The sequence below is a fragment of the Trachinotus anak genome, unplaced genomic scaffold (genome assembly GCF_046630095.1).
Source record: "Trachinotus anak isolate AG129_WGS33_773 ecotype Australia unplaced genomic scaffold, CSIRO_AGI_Tana_v1 ptg000001l, whole genome shotgun sequence".
NCBI classification, from domain to species: Eukaryota; Metazoa; Chordata; class Actinopteri; order Carangiformes; family Carangidae; genus Trachinotus; species Trachinotus anak.
The window spans coordinates 18,370,680-18,385,734 of NW_027273852.1; the positions used below are offsets into that span (position 1 = coordinate 18,370,680).

Below are 15,055 nucleotides of genomic sequence, written 5' to 3' on the forward strand. Positions count from 1 at the left end.
GCCGAACCTGCATCAGTTATTTGTAGTACTTTGCTGGAGTATGTTGATTGTCTATAATACTACTGAAGTAGACTGTTTTGGGGGAGCTGTGCTTGGAGCAGATGGCTGTACAAAGAAGAAAGAACTGCTGAAAACCTCGTGTTCAGAGCAGTCTGATGACTGCAGGATTACTTTTACATTCAGTGTGTTTACTGAATGTAAAAAAGATGGCGGCGCGTACACACGCAGCGGCTCCTCTCCGTCCCGACAACATCTGATGCCTACTACCATCCCCCCCAGGACTGTGCTCCCACACACTCACCCATACACACCAACTCAGGGACCTCATCCACCTCTGCTATCGCTCTACCACACTACCTCTCCTTTAACTGCCATGTACTGTCAGGATTATTTATGCACTGTATCACTGCACTGTATCATTGCACAACATGGCATTGTCCTTTTGTAAAAAGCTGTTTACATTACATTTATATTGTTTACATTACATCTATATTTTATATTTATATCTTTATATACTTTTTTTCCTATCTGCACCGTGGGTCCGAGAGGACTGAAATTTCAATTGTGCTGTATGTCCTGTACGTGTAGCATAATTGACAATAAAGCTGACTTTGACTTTGACTTTTGACCTCATTAATTGAAACTTTGGTCACGTTTAACATGAACATCTAACATTGTAAAATATATGACAGAAAATACGTCATCTTTAAGGCAACAAGGTTGAAAGGCAGCTGAACAATGTCTCCATTCCTAAGAACACAACAAACACACATCAATATACAAAGCGAGTCGATTAACAGATGTGTAAGAGGAAACACTGCTCATGTGCTCACAAAGACACAATGATAAACACGCTGACAATTAAAACACAAATACAAAGATACATTGTGCTGACAGAGTTTTTTGTATAATTAAACTGTATGCACAATGAAAGACCCATTTCCTGAGTCAGAAACAGACACACAAACAGAGACACAAACTGAAAACATTCGTCATCACCTGTGCAGCCATGCGACTCGCCGGCTAACCATCCATCTGTTAATGTTCTCATCAGTTCATGAATCAATCTGCCCTCCCTCCATCTTCCATACATTTATTCTTTGCTGCTTTTGGCCCAAAGTCTGTGCACTTACAAGAATCATCAGTCTGACTGTCAAAGCTACCAATCCATCCATTAATGAGTGTCTCTATTTATCCACCCATCCATGAGTGCTCTCCATTTGTTTTGTTGACAAGTAAAACAAACAAAACAAGAGATTTCATCTTGCTGGACCACAGCAGTTATTAGAAATGTTTTATTTATTTTTTTGCTTTGAGAGCGGTGCCATATTCTGCTTCATTTTCTTGTCTGTGCATAGGCTGAGTGTGTGTGTGTGTTGTTGCCTATTTCCCATTTACTTGGGAGTGTTGTGAAATTGAGTAGACTTAATGTGGCACTCTCTTGCCAAAGCATCTCGCTTCTCTGGACAAATAGAAACAACAAAGTGTATTCAATTTTTAACAGATTTCATCTTTTCATTTCCTGTCACTGAACTATAGGAGTCAATGCTGAGCAGTTACTCAAATCAGATTGAAAAAAACAAAAAACACAGCATTCAGTTGGAAAACACTTCTAAGGCAGTAGCACACAAGAAAAGGGAATATTTTAATATCAATGTTTTAATATTCTGTTGGAAAGTGAAGATAACAAACCGCGACCCTCTACATATCTGTCATCCAGCATCTGAGTCTCTGTTAAACGCCTCCTCAGGTTCAAAACTCTCCCCACTGAAATTTTGAAAAGTACACAAAAAGGAATATTTAATGTTCCCTTACGAATGCTCGGATGATAACTTAAAATATTCCCAAGTAATGTTAGGGGAAGAAACATCCAGAGGAAATATTTTGAATAAACAGATAAATGAAGTGACACCACGCTGGGAGTTGGGTAAACATTTGGTAAGTTCAGTTTCCTTTACCGGCCACATAAGGAGACCACTACCTGAACTTTCGAGATGTTAATGCAGTCAGAACTTGAATTTAAAAATAAATGTGTTTACAAATGTATGTTGACACTGACACTGTAACAAAATGAAAATGAAAACATTCCTGCCTCTTTTTTCAGTCATTTCCTCCATGTGACCACAACAAAGACCCTTTTCCTCTGGTCCAAAAACCTGCCAACACCCGCTAACATTGGGTTTTTTTCGGCAATGGAGAATCTGCATTTACACCCGGGTCAAATGACTCTGCAGTAGTCGTGGGTATTCATCGTCTCCGGCTCTGATCAGCAGTGATGTAAACACAACACCCAGGTGAACACTCTAATTTCACCCCTTCTCTGTGCTGTTACGTCTTTCAGAGCACACACACTGTAAACACACCTGTCACCTGCTGTTGGACCAGGCACACTGCAGCCACACTGAGCTCGGGGGTGAAAGAGTGAGTGAAATTAGGTTTGAAAAACACACAATCACCAATCAAAGCTTCTCACACTGAGGCACCGACACAGACAGGAGCACCAACCCGGGGATGAGATGCTACAGATCTGTTTTACCAGTCTGCACAGCGGCTGGTAGCTCAGTGTTTCTCCCCTGTGTGTGTGTGTGCTCTTTAACTGCATGTGATTACTTTGCTCCCTGCAGTTGTGTGTCCTCTCAGGACTGGGCTGAGTGTAAAAGGAGTCCTTACCCACACTAAAAAAACCCACTTATACCCACTGATTTTGGTGTAAAAGGAGTATTACACTGCTTGTTTTAACTTATTAAGTTATTGTGAGTGGAGCTGACCGACACATTTGGTGTCTTACCAGCTTTAATTATACTATTTGTCCAAAGTTACTTGAACCAGACATGACAGGTTTTAGAGTGCGTCACTGCAACTTCACTCAGCGAGCTGTTAATTTCCCTGGCGGGCTGCCAAAATCGAATCAATATACTGAGAATAACTTGTTCACTCCCATCCATCTTTTTCTTCTCGCTTTAATTTGTTCTAATTTAGAGCAGATCCATCCTACAGTACTTCCCTTCTTTCCTTCACTTAGTGTTAATTCCTCCACTTCCTCTTCATAGCATGTCTGAGTAGATGATCAATGAAGAAAGATTTAGACACTTTTGTGATGCAGGAAGTGTCTTCTCAAAATAGATGTTGAAAACATAAAAGCATCATGACAACACCTGATGTTCCTTAAATTAAAATAACTAAAGTCAGCACTGGTCTCCATGATATTCTCACCAAAAATGAGATATTTCAGCTACATTTTACTTACAACCAGAAACAAGCATAAATGTACATGTAAAGTTTTAGACATTAGACGCAGCACTTGTATCAACACTATAGTGTGAAGCAGTGATTTAAGGCCACAGAGACTAAAATGTTTTGATGTAAACTCTACTGTTTTCCACTCTTTTGAATCTAAACTAAAGGTGTACTCACGCTGGCCCCAGCGACCCGTGCGGGGGTTCAAGTAGTTTGGGTAAAGCCCGTTGGGTCGATCCATTTTGGCTAGCAGCTTCCGGATGTGCATCACCTGTGATCATCATCAGACATAAGAATTTTCATCTTAATAGGAAATATACACCTCTGAAAAGTTTTAATAATATTTTCACAACAGACATGTTTCTGTAATTCATTCTGTAATTTCTAAAATGTTATTTTTTAATTGTGTTGGGATCTTTTTAAAAACAGCATCACTTTCCATTGCTTTTGTACAATTGATGATACTCAATATCACAGCAGGGAAAGTTGTTCTGGACAGATAAATTCATCTATGATATGGTAAAAATCATATGTGGTATGGCTTTCATACACATACATATTGCATCACCCTCACGGCCAACATCTCCCTTTAATGTTCGTGCTGTGAAGCTTAATGGACACAGAGAGGAATGAGCTCTGTGTGGAGAATGTGAGCTGGACCAGACACTATTTTCTCTGCCAGTCTGATCACAGACTGCTCATAATCTATTTGGAGGGACGGGTGATTTTTAACCGCCATAATTTTCATTGTGGATTGTATTCAAAGTGCAATTTAAGTAAATGCTACCACAGAAATTAATCCTGACATGAAGCTTTACCTTTTTTTAACTGTGTATTTGAATGTGGTCATAAACAGTGAAGCAGAGAAAAGACCTACCTTCTGATAGTAGGCGGGGTTTCCTGTCAGGTAGGTGAGGTGAACAAACTCCATATGAAGAGTCCCAAACTCAGCCAGGATGCTGCTGCCGGCTGATGCCCAACCCCAGTTACGACCAACGCCGCTGGAGAAGTAGAGGAAAACAAAATCAAACATGATCAAACATGATCTACTAGCATCAAAAATATGGACAAATGTAAAAATTAAGTTTAAGTCATATGTGACATGATTTTCTGCTAAATAATGTATAGAAAACTACATCTCCGTAAATAATAACATTTGATTGAGAATTCATGTCAAAATTGATCAATAGCAGCTGAAATATGCTTTAAAATGCAAAAGTAATTCTCTCCCAATGTTTGAGTGTTTTAAGGAAAGACGTTGGTTCAACTTTTCTAAGTTGACATCCTCCATCTTCACAACAACAGCACACCAGAAAATATATTTTCAGTCTAGTGAAACTGGGCTGAGGTGGAGGTGGATTGATCTCAGCCTGTGCAACAGGTTCACTACCTGTGCCGGAGGTTGTCTCACTCGCAGCGGGTTACATGACATTTACATGTGGAGTGGAGAGTTTGTGCGAGAGGCACCTCGTTTGTCCAATCAAGCAGAAAAAGAGAGAGGTGTATCTGAGTTTTCTGTTGAGATTAAATTCCTGTTTCTACAATTAGGGCACCCGAGTGTGTATGAACATGTGTTGGAGTGTTTTCTCTGCTGTGTGTCTGTCTGGTGGGAGATTAAGGCAAATCACAAAGCATCCGCTGTCTAACGAATCTGAATTACTCTGAGAGAAGGAGGCCCTCTCTTGTACTACACACATCCAACAACTTGCCAATGCTTGTAACAGGATGCTCATCTTAAACACACACACACACACACACACACACACACACACACACAGGGTGCTTAGCAACAAAGTAGCCTGTGGATTAATACAGCAATATAATTGAATTTCATTGTTTCATTCACAGATAACACAGCAGTGGAGAATGGAGGGGAATAGAAGAATCACACACACACACACACACACACACACACACACACACACACACACACAAACACATACATGTACTTCATAGACCTCAGCCAACCAGTCAAGTTGCAGTTTGTGATTCCACTGACTGATAACATAAGTAGTGAAGACTCTGAAGAAATTTAATGTAGGGTATTAAATGTATTTAGTGATATTTAGTGTATGAATTCTTGAGTTATGGTGTAAAAAGGTCACAGTGACCTTTGACCAATAAATTCTAACCGAATAATTCTTCCTCCTTGAGTCCAAGTGGATGTTTGTGCCAAACTTGAAGAAATTCCCTCAGGATGTTGCTGAGATATGATGTTCACGAGAATGGGACAGACAGACAGACGGACAATCCAAACACGTAATGGTGTTGGCCTTGGCTGTCACTGACATGGAGGCACAATAATAGGAGGGTAATAAGAACCAACAAGAGAAAAAAGACTGAAATATTGTGGTAATGCTGCACTTCAAGCTGAGGCTACAACAGGAAAGAGGACCATCGTCAGAAACTGTAGGTTAACGAGGTTAACGAGGTTAACCTACAGTGTCTATAGTTTATATACACACTCTCACACACACACACACACACACACACACACACACACACACACACACTTGTACTTCTATCTTTGTGAGGACACTCATTGACATAATGCATTCCCTAGCCCCTTACCCTAACCCTTACCATCACAACTGAGTGCCTTACCCTAACCCTGACCCTGACCTTAACCTAAACCTAAACCTAAACCTAATTCTAACCATAACTCTAAAACCAAGGCTTAACCCTCAAAATGTGATTTGAAGGTGTCTCAAAAAATGAGGACCGGCCAAAATGTCCTCACTTTCCCAAAATGTCTTCACTCTGTTAGTAAAATACTTTTTTTGGTCCTTACTATGTAGCAAGTACAAGTACAAGTACAAGTACAAGTACAAGTACAAGTACAAGTACACACACACACACACACACACTCGCGCATGTGTATTTTCAGTTAATCAGACCAATTAGCCTGTTTTGTTTTTTTCAGGCTGACGCTGAATGCAGCTAGGAAGGGAAGGTCAACAAACTCTATGCAATAAGGAGAATGATGAGAGGTGGAAGTCGTCCTGCACAGTTTGTAAACGCCCACACACCCCCACTGTGAAGAGGTCTAATGAGGTAAAAGCAAAGTGTAAACACTTGTGTGGGTGGACCATGGACATGTGGGGGCTTTAAAAAGTGTGTTAGGGCTACATGAGATCGCTGCAGTTTGAAAACCTCCAACAATTAAATCAGGACTCAAACATAACGTTTAACAACATTAAAAACCTTGAACGCCTCAACGTCCCACAATAAAACAATACAAATGAAGGATTTAAAGAAAACCTGGATAACACTGCATCTTTGCTATGACTCCTCTGTGTGTGTGTGCGTGCATGCGTGCGTGTGTCTTATTGTACTGCTGTTGCTGAGTTACAGTTTCAGACCTTCAGAGTTAATTAAAGATCCTTACAGATATTATGAGACAGACATTCAGTGTGTATATGCACTAGAAATTCATGTAGGCACATGAGAAGGATTTATAATGTACTGGACTTAAGCACTTAACAAGGTTTTAATCAGAACCACTAATGATGAAAATAATGAACTGTAAGGCTGGTTAACTAATTGAGAAATTGTCAAAACTGACATTATGATTATGTTAATTGTAAAATAACCTCTTCATATTGGCTGCAGCTTTCCCCTTGAAAGTACAACAACCAGTCCATCTTTACAGGCCTGAGTTCACAACCTGTCACAGTTTGATACGTGGCCTGTTCTTCGTTGGCTTTGTCCCACCTGGTGGTTTAAATTCATTAACCTCAGAGACCTCTGTGGATAATTCATCTAAAAACCTCCTGAACGTATGGTTCATAAGTTATCAGAGAAACAATAGAAACAAAGGTTAGCAGCAGTCTCAGCTCCCAGCCTTCCCTGATGTCCTGTGTCCAACGTACAGCGTCGGCAAAACACTGACTTTAAATGTGAAGCTGCTTTCAGTGTTTTTAACAGTTATAATCACCTGGTCTGTTTATTTTGGAGAGGAGACCTCTGTAGATAATTCAGCTCCAGGTAAAAACCTCCTGAACAACTGACACTAAAGAAATCCAAACTGGGAGAAGCTTATGGCAACGGTGGTGAAGACAACTCCCATGATCCCACACTATTTCATCACCCAGCGTCGTCTTTTGTTATTATTTTGATTGAAAGACCCCTCACAGCAGAAGTTACATACTGTGTGTTTAATTTCATAGTTAAGATAGATGGTAATATGGAGCCTATTTTACTTTGATTTATAGTTTAGTCCAAGATTCATAAGAATACAGGAAATACGTGAACACAGATGTATTTGCATATATAATGTAACATATACATTAACCCAGATAAATCTGACGGTTAATCTTAATATTGATTTCAGGTGATATTGGTTAACCCTTCACTGGTGTTAAAAGAAACAAACAATGTAAGATTTACCAAACAGCTGTTTAAATCAAAATGAGCCGTATGTTAAAATAAAGAATTTATTTATTAAGGATCAAATGACTATTTGTGAGGCAGATACAGAGTCAGTATGAGAATGTTTAGCTGGTCTAAATTAATACAAAAATGAATAAAAAACTGCATAATGAAAACTGTCATTTCTAACCACCATTGTATTTCAGACATTTCAATACTTTTCCAGCTGTTAAATTTTGATTTTCAGGCCAAAACACACAAAAAAAGAAAAAAACTAAAATTGTTCTAGACACACTTCTCGTGTACACAGAGAACTCTGCCAAACAAGGTGGGCGAGTGACACATCTCTCTTTGTTGGCTACTGGATGACGGGGTGCTTTTCACTGACCTTTTAAGGTTGACCATGGCCCAGGGGATTCCCGTAGGGGTATTAAAGGCAGGGAGCAGCTTCTCGGCTAGCTGGACCGCCTTCAGCTTGAATACCTGGAAAGAGAGGGAGAGGGTTAACTTAAAAATGACCTTTTTTTGAGTTCACTTGGTATATTCAGTAGTCCATCCAATATTCTCCTCAAACAGCTGACAGGTACAAGCATAAAACAGCTGCCGACAACCAAAAACAAATGAAGGCTGAAGGCAAATAAAGCAGAGTGAGATGTCGGGAGACAGGCGATTGCTAAATGATGGCCACACACTGTCAGAGCCGAGCAGATTTATGGAGGAGACTGGCAGCCTAATATATGCAAAACCTCCCTTCAAACGGTGCCGCAGTAATATGAAATGTTGCCAAATACCACCGAGATGTCTACCAGAAAAGCTTAGAGGTCAAACTACATCAGCTGAACAGAGAGAGAGACCAAAGTACACAGAGTTGGATTTCTATTATCATGACTGGCGTCTAATTTATACAGACTGATGTGGAGCAATAGACATGTTCGTTTTGAGATTACACAAGTTATTGCACTGGTCTGACAGATGAAGGCCCAGAAAAATCTGCTGCAGCCCTTGTTCTTTTCTCAGAACGCCAATCAGGAAGATAAAAGGACACTGAGGTTATTCTGCTGCGGAACTAACTGGGTATGTAGATCTGCTGAGAGCAGAAAACCGTGGGCGGATGAATGGTGTAAAACTGTTCAGACTGATGATATCACTATATGATTCCAAGTAAACAGCCAGTTTATCAAGTTTACGATGGCTCTGGTCAGACCTGCCATTAACATCTGTCAAGTGGACAGCTCTAAGTTCAGGTGTGACCACACCCAGGACGCATTCAGGATGCATTTGAGATCAGGTCACTCAGATCACATTCAGAGTAGGTCTGGGCCACATTCTTTTAGTAGTGCGAACACAAATGTGTCCTGGCCACATTCACGCCAAGCTACTCTACTGACATCCTCTGACATTTTACTACTTCAAATGGATAAATGCTGATTTCACTGTAGAGCTGTGCGCAGGGCATTGATTCGCTCAACCCCTCCGCACTGCACTCTCTCTCTGTCTCACTCTCACTCTCACTCTCTCTCACACACACACACACACACACACACACACACACACACACAAGCAGATTGACAACAAACCCGTCCATCTGATTGCTAATAACAACACCACATACTCATTTATATACATATAAAGCGGGAAAATGAAATCCGATCACAAATGGAGAAGCATTTTAAAGCCAGGATTGAAGTGAGGTACTTCAAGGTCTCCACGCATGGTCAGATCACTGAAGACACATGTTAATACCAGGTCTGAACAGGGTACATTTCTTCTCTCAAGTTATGCTGTGACTAGGGATGTTCATAATGAACTGTTTAAACCGTTAACTGTCAGTAAGAATTTTGACCGATTAATAAAATCAGTTCCACTGTTAAAATATCCTGGGACATCAGTACCATCTGAGCGGGTGGTCTCCTCTGCCAGTCTCACAGTTAACAGACTGTGCACCAGACTAACCCCACAGTCTGGCCACATGTTGTTGTTTCTGAATAAAAAACAGTACACAAGCTGTCTGCTGTGCTGAGGACTGAGGTAGGCCTGGCCTGTATATTGTATTTTTAGGTTTAAGGCCAGTCTGACTCTGTGTGTACGAGCAGTAGCCCTGCTGTTCACATCAGAACAATATTTCTCTACGGTGGTCAACAAGTGATTCTGCTCCTCTGCTCTTTTTTCAATCACACGTAGAGATGATCTTTATGATAACCTCATGAATTTATAACGCAGAGCTTTTTGTTCATGGATAAGTGGGGCGTCACTTTTTCTGCAACAATGAAGTAAAAAGGACCATCGCCTCGTGTGATAATCTGCTGGGAGGGGCCTCTCTCCTGCCTTGGTGTGTGTGTGTGTGTGTGTGTGTGTGTGTGTGTGTGTGTGTGTGTGTGTGTGTGTGTGTGTGTGTGTGTGTGTGTGTGTGTGTGTGTGTGTGTGTGTCTGCTCGTCTGTCTCACTCTCTCTTTAGACACTCCAGATCGTTCCGGTCCACTTTGACCGCTGTGTATTAGTATTTTTTAATGGTTTACAGACACTCGTCTATTCTGAGTACAGTAGTAGATTTTAATCTTGTTGGTTAATGAGTGTCGTCTAACGATCAGAAAATGAACATCTCTACCTGTGACAGATACAAGTTAAGACTTAATGATGACTCTCCATTAAATCCTCTTTTACCAAGACAAACATGTTTGGGGCAGCCCGATGGCGGAGTGGTTAGGGCGCGTACCACATGAGCGGATGCTCTTAGCCGCTGAGTGCCGGTTCAACTCCCAACCTGCCTGACTCTTTCCTGCGTGTCATTCCCCCTCTCTCTGCCCCTTTCCTGTCACTATCTACTGTCCTGTCAATCAATTAATCTCTGTAAAATCTTTATAAATGTTTTTCATACACAGAAAGCAGACAGACATTATTTATTTTCTTGTTTCTTTTTTCTTGAAAGTACTGAATGTAGAAGGATAAGCACAAAATGTCATATAGATGGGGCCTCAAGAGTTACTGGTGAACAGGGGTAGGTAAGAATATTAAACTCCTAACTTCACATGACAGTCACAAGAGTAAAGGCAAGTTTCCACCAGAAAAGTAGACCCTTAAAAATATGTTGCCTTGCAAAGCTGTCACATATATTTCCAAACAAAACCCTAAAATCTTATTTAAAAGAAAAATTCACAGCATGAAATGCAAATGTTAATAAAGGTGAACTAGACATACGCAGCAGGACATGAGCTGTGAGAGCTGCTTTCTGGGTTTTGACTGTTGCCTCGCCTACAGCAGTCACAGACATGAAAACATGGCGTTAATGAACCATGTGCTGGAGAAAATGTTAATCCAACTACAACAATTGACATGACTGGCACAAAGAGAGAGAACACTGGAACCATTTTACATCTGAAAGTGCTCACAGACACTAAACTGACACCAAAACAGAGTTTTCCACATCATTATTGTGACTCAGCACCCAAAGCTTCACCATGTTTGCTCCAGTATGAAGTAATATAACATTTTCAAAGATAAAATTTAGTTTGTTATCAATTCTTACACCATGAGAAATCTTCTACTAACATAAGACAACAATAGGAGACGAAAGATTTTAACTTGACCACAAACTGGCGACCAATGATTTTATCTGTTAATACCAAACCAATATCCCATCATGAATAAAGCAATAGGGCCAAAGCTGTCAAACTTCTCCTGCACGAGAGCTTCAGGAAAACAAAATTCGAGTGTTGCTCACCTCCTAAATAACAAAAATACTCATGGTCCATCTGAGCTGGTTCAGGGATGTTGAAATTTCCAATTACAAATCTAATTTTACTCTGCAATATTCAAGAAAAGGCTGACTACACTCTGAATACCAGACTGCCAGCAGCTGCCAGATAGGTGCAGCAAAAAGGTCCTGCCTCTTCAAAACCTGTATGCATGGCTACGTAATTTTGATCCAGTCCAGTCCACTGAAAAGAAAATGACTCAACTCCACAAGTCCTTGCTTTTTTTAAGGTGTTGAATTTCCACTTTTGCAAGTACATTTTACTTAAAATAGGATAGTTGCGGGATAAATGCACAAAGAGGGACTTGTACAACTTCTAGACGGCAGTGAGGAGGAGCAGAGCCACAGAGAAAAGCTCTCCAATATGAGGTAGACATGGGCTGATTCATCAACACAAACTGTCAGGGCTGAGCAGTTTTACAGGGAGACCAGAACTATGGAAAATTCCTGCTGTCTCGCAGAGTAAAGGGGAGCAATAACACATGCTGGTGTTTGCAGAATACTTAAGCAGCCGGTGGGACATCTTACAGTGGAGTTGGAGGTCAAACTGTGGAGTTAAATATGAGACAAATACAGACAGAGGCAAGGGGGAGGGAGCGAGAAAACGGTGCAGTCAAAGAGATGCAGAGATAAGCCTGAATATGCAGAGGATGAGAAGAGCAAGAATGAGAAAGGAGAGGGCAAAAAGCAGTACGAGGGATGAGAGGAGATCAAAGAGGAAGAGAGAGAGAGTGATAAAAAGCAGTCTGAAGCCTGGAGGAGACTACATACTGACAGGATCATTCCTGAGGACAGATGCTGTCGAGGACACAAACACATACACACACTTAAACATACCGGTGTGCTGGTGTCACATTTTCATGTTGTTATGGCCAAAAATAAAATAGTATTATCAGGATTTGTTGAAATACTACTATTAAAGCTGAAATATGATAAAATCATTTCACACCAAAGTTAAATGGAGGAAACCCTGCTTTAGTACAGCTGCCGTAAATAAAATACCTTGACGATTACTACATGTAGTCTGGGGACACATGAGGGAGTATAATTCCCCCAAACACCTCAGAGATACACTATGTGATAATATATTGACTCTGGATGACATCACCTTGGCTTCAAGTGTTACAGTCAGAAACCTTAGTGTCATTTTTGACCAGGACTTGTCCTTTTCTTCACATATAAAGCAAGTCTCCACCTGTGCAACATTGTAAAAATCAGACCCATTCTGTGTCTAAAGGAAGCTGAAAAGCTAGTTCATGCATTTGTTACATCAAGACTGGACTACTGTAACTCTTTATTGTCAGGATGTCCAAAAAATTCAGTAAAAAGCCTCCAATTGATTCAAAATGCTGCAGCACAAGTACTGACAGGAACTAGGAAACGAGATCACATCTCTCCTGTGTTAGCCTCTCTGCATTGGCTCCCTGTAAAATCCAGAATCAAATTTAAAATCCTCCTCCTCACCTACAAAGCCATTAATGGTCAGGCACCATCGTACCTTGGAGAGCTTATAGTTCCCTATTTTCCCAATAGGACACTTCGCTCTCTAAATGCAGGTCTACTTGTGGTTCCCAGAGTTTGTAAGAGTAGAATGGGGGCCAGACCCTTCAGCTATCAGGCTCCTCTCCTGTGGAACCAGCTCCCAGTGTGGGTTTGGGAGGCAGACACCCTCTCTACCTTTAAGATCAGGCTTCAAACTGTCCTCTTTGATAAAGCTTATAGTTAGGGCTGGCTCAGGTATGTCCTGAACCATCCCTTAGTTATGCTGCTATAGAGCTAGACTGCTGAGGGATTCCCATGATGCATTGGGCTCCCTCTCTCTTTCTCGTTCTCTCTCTCGACTACTACTTTATGCCATTAACTTTGTAATTTTTTTTTCTCTCCCGTAGTTTGTGCTTCTCCTCTCTCTCCCTCTCTCTGCCTCTGGAGCAGCAGGATCCAGATCCACCACTACTCATCATTACTATTAACCACTGTTATCTGTCATTATTATTGATAACACTATTACCTATACAGCTGTTCCTGGTCTCTCTCTCCCTTTCCCCCCAGTCGTCTGCCACGACTGGTTGGTTGGAATGGTGGTTTTTAATACTGGTTTTAATCCTTGTGATACGTGAACGTGCAGATTTTGAAAACAAAATTCCCTCCTGAGACAATAAAAACTACCTAACTACTCACCCACCCACTCAGGTCAAATGTTGAATGCAGCTCGGTGTCTGTGTCTTTTAGTCATGCATGCTCTTATTTCTTTAACGTGTTAAGTCATTTCTTTAAAAAGACAGAAAGTTTGTATAAGTGTACAGCTACACTGGGCTCTCAGATGCCTCTACCACCACCCATCTCTCTGCACACCACCTCAGCTCCATCACTAACAAATACTGTGGGCATACCATCTAATGTGGGTGAAGTTGAGACAGTGAGTTTCAAGTACAACAGTCAGCCTCGTAAAATGCATGTTCTCTGTTTTACAAGTTATGACTCAGCACCAATGAACTAACTGCGTTCCAGTGGGTCGACTAACTAAGGTTACCATAGCAAGCTGTGGCCCTGCTGTGGTCTCTCCTCCTCTGTAGAAATGGTCTCCTCTGTGGCTAATCATAATAAAAATCCCATTACAGCAGAGCCACTGTGCTGAGTTCACAGTAATCACGATAACAGAAAGTGTTGGCAGCATCGTTACAGATGACAGTGTCTACGTGGAGATTCAAAGGAAGCATTTACTTGCATTTCATGTTTATGTACACGTGACTGGCTTGTAAGTGTGTGTGGGAATGTGTGTAGGGGTCATGGAATGTGTGATGCATGTGTGTGCGCGCGTGTGTGTGTACTCGTGCCAGCCCGATCACCATAAACCCCTCCACTGATTTGTAGCCTGTCTGCGGGCTGCACTGAGGCCCTTAACAAACTCCATTGCCTTTTATTGTCAATCCCGCTGCTGATGTCATCAAGCAGGGACAGGATCCAAACGACCCATCAGTGAAGTCGGCCAGCCGCACTCACAGATAAAACTCCACAGTTTATGATAATCATCTTCCTCCACTGCTTTGATCTCAAGGCAGGAATTAAAGCAAAGGCCTCTCTCTGAGGAAACAAGTGTTGTATTGTTTGGTTGTTACAGGAAGTAAACCTGCTGAGAGGAGGAGGAGGAGGAGGAAGATAGAGAGTCTGCTTAATTAGTGCCTGCACATTTTCCTTATCTTGCTTGTATTACTATAGAGCATTATTGCACTTCAGACAAGTGGTTCTCACTTATGTAGCTGAATTCATTGTTCAGCATCTGGTGTAAACAGACACAGGGGATATGCAACATATGCCACCAGCATCATATAAACGTAGGTACTGTTGGTCTGGCAACAAACTACCGAGCCACAGTGACCATGGCAACAAACTAGGCATTGTTGGCAAAGGTTTGGCCACCCACTGACGGTTTTAAAATAAGATTTAGTAAGATTCAGTTAATAAGATTTAGGTATGCACAGTGTTTTAGACATGAGTACATCTATGTGTACAAACTACAAAAATTCTTTCTGTTGCTCTCAAGAAATGAAATCAACTGTCAGGTCGGATTTATATTCATATATTCAATAACTCAAAAAGTTATTGATTCAAATCAAAATGGTTGACGTTGTTATGTAGGTAAGGTTCTTGTATGACTGAGTGTTTGGTAGGGCTGCATCTAATGATTGTTTTCATCTT

At 41.0% G+C, this 15,055-nt stretch overlaps 1 protein-coding gene across 2 annotated transcripts in view; it reads right to left on the bottom strand.

Moving 5' to 3' along the window:
- The window catches only part of man1a2 (mannosidase, alpha, class 1A, member 2), a 143,076-nt gene that overhangs the window by 25,529 nt on the left and 102,492 nt on the right, over positions 1-15,055 (bottom strand). For both annotated transcript variants that reach the window (XM_071481993.1, XM_071481984.1), the window contains exons 7-9: positions 7,997-8,091; positions 4,115-4,238; positions 3,415-3,508 (exon numbers count right to left, since the gene is read on the bottom strand). In XM_071481993.1, the coding sequence (XP_071338094.1) occupies positions 3,415-3,508; positions 4,115-4,238; positions 7,997-8,091 (313 nt within the window). The remainder of the gene's footprint in view (positions 1-3,414; positions 3,509-4,114; positions 4,239-7,996; positions 8,092-15,055) is intronic.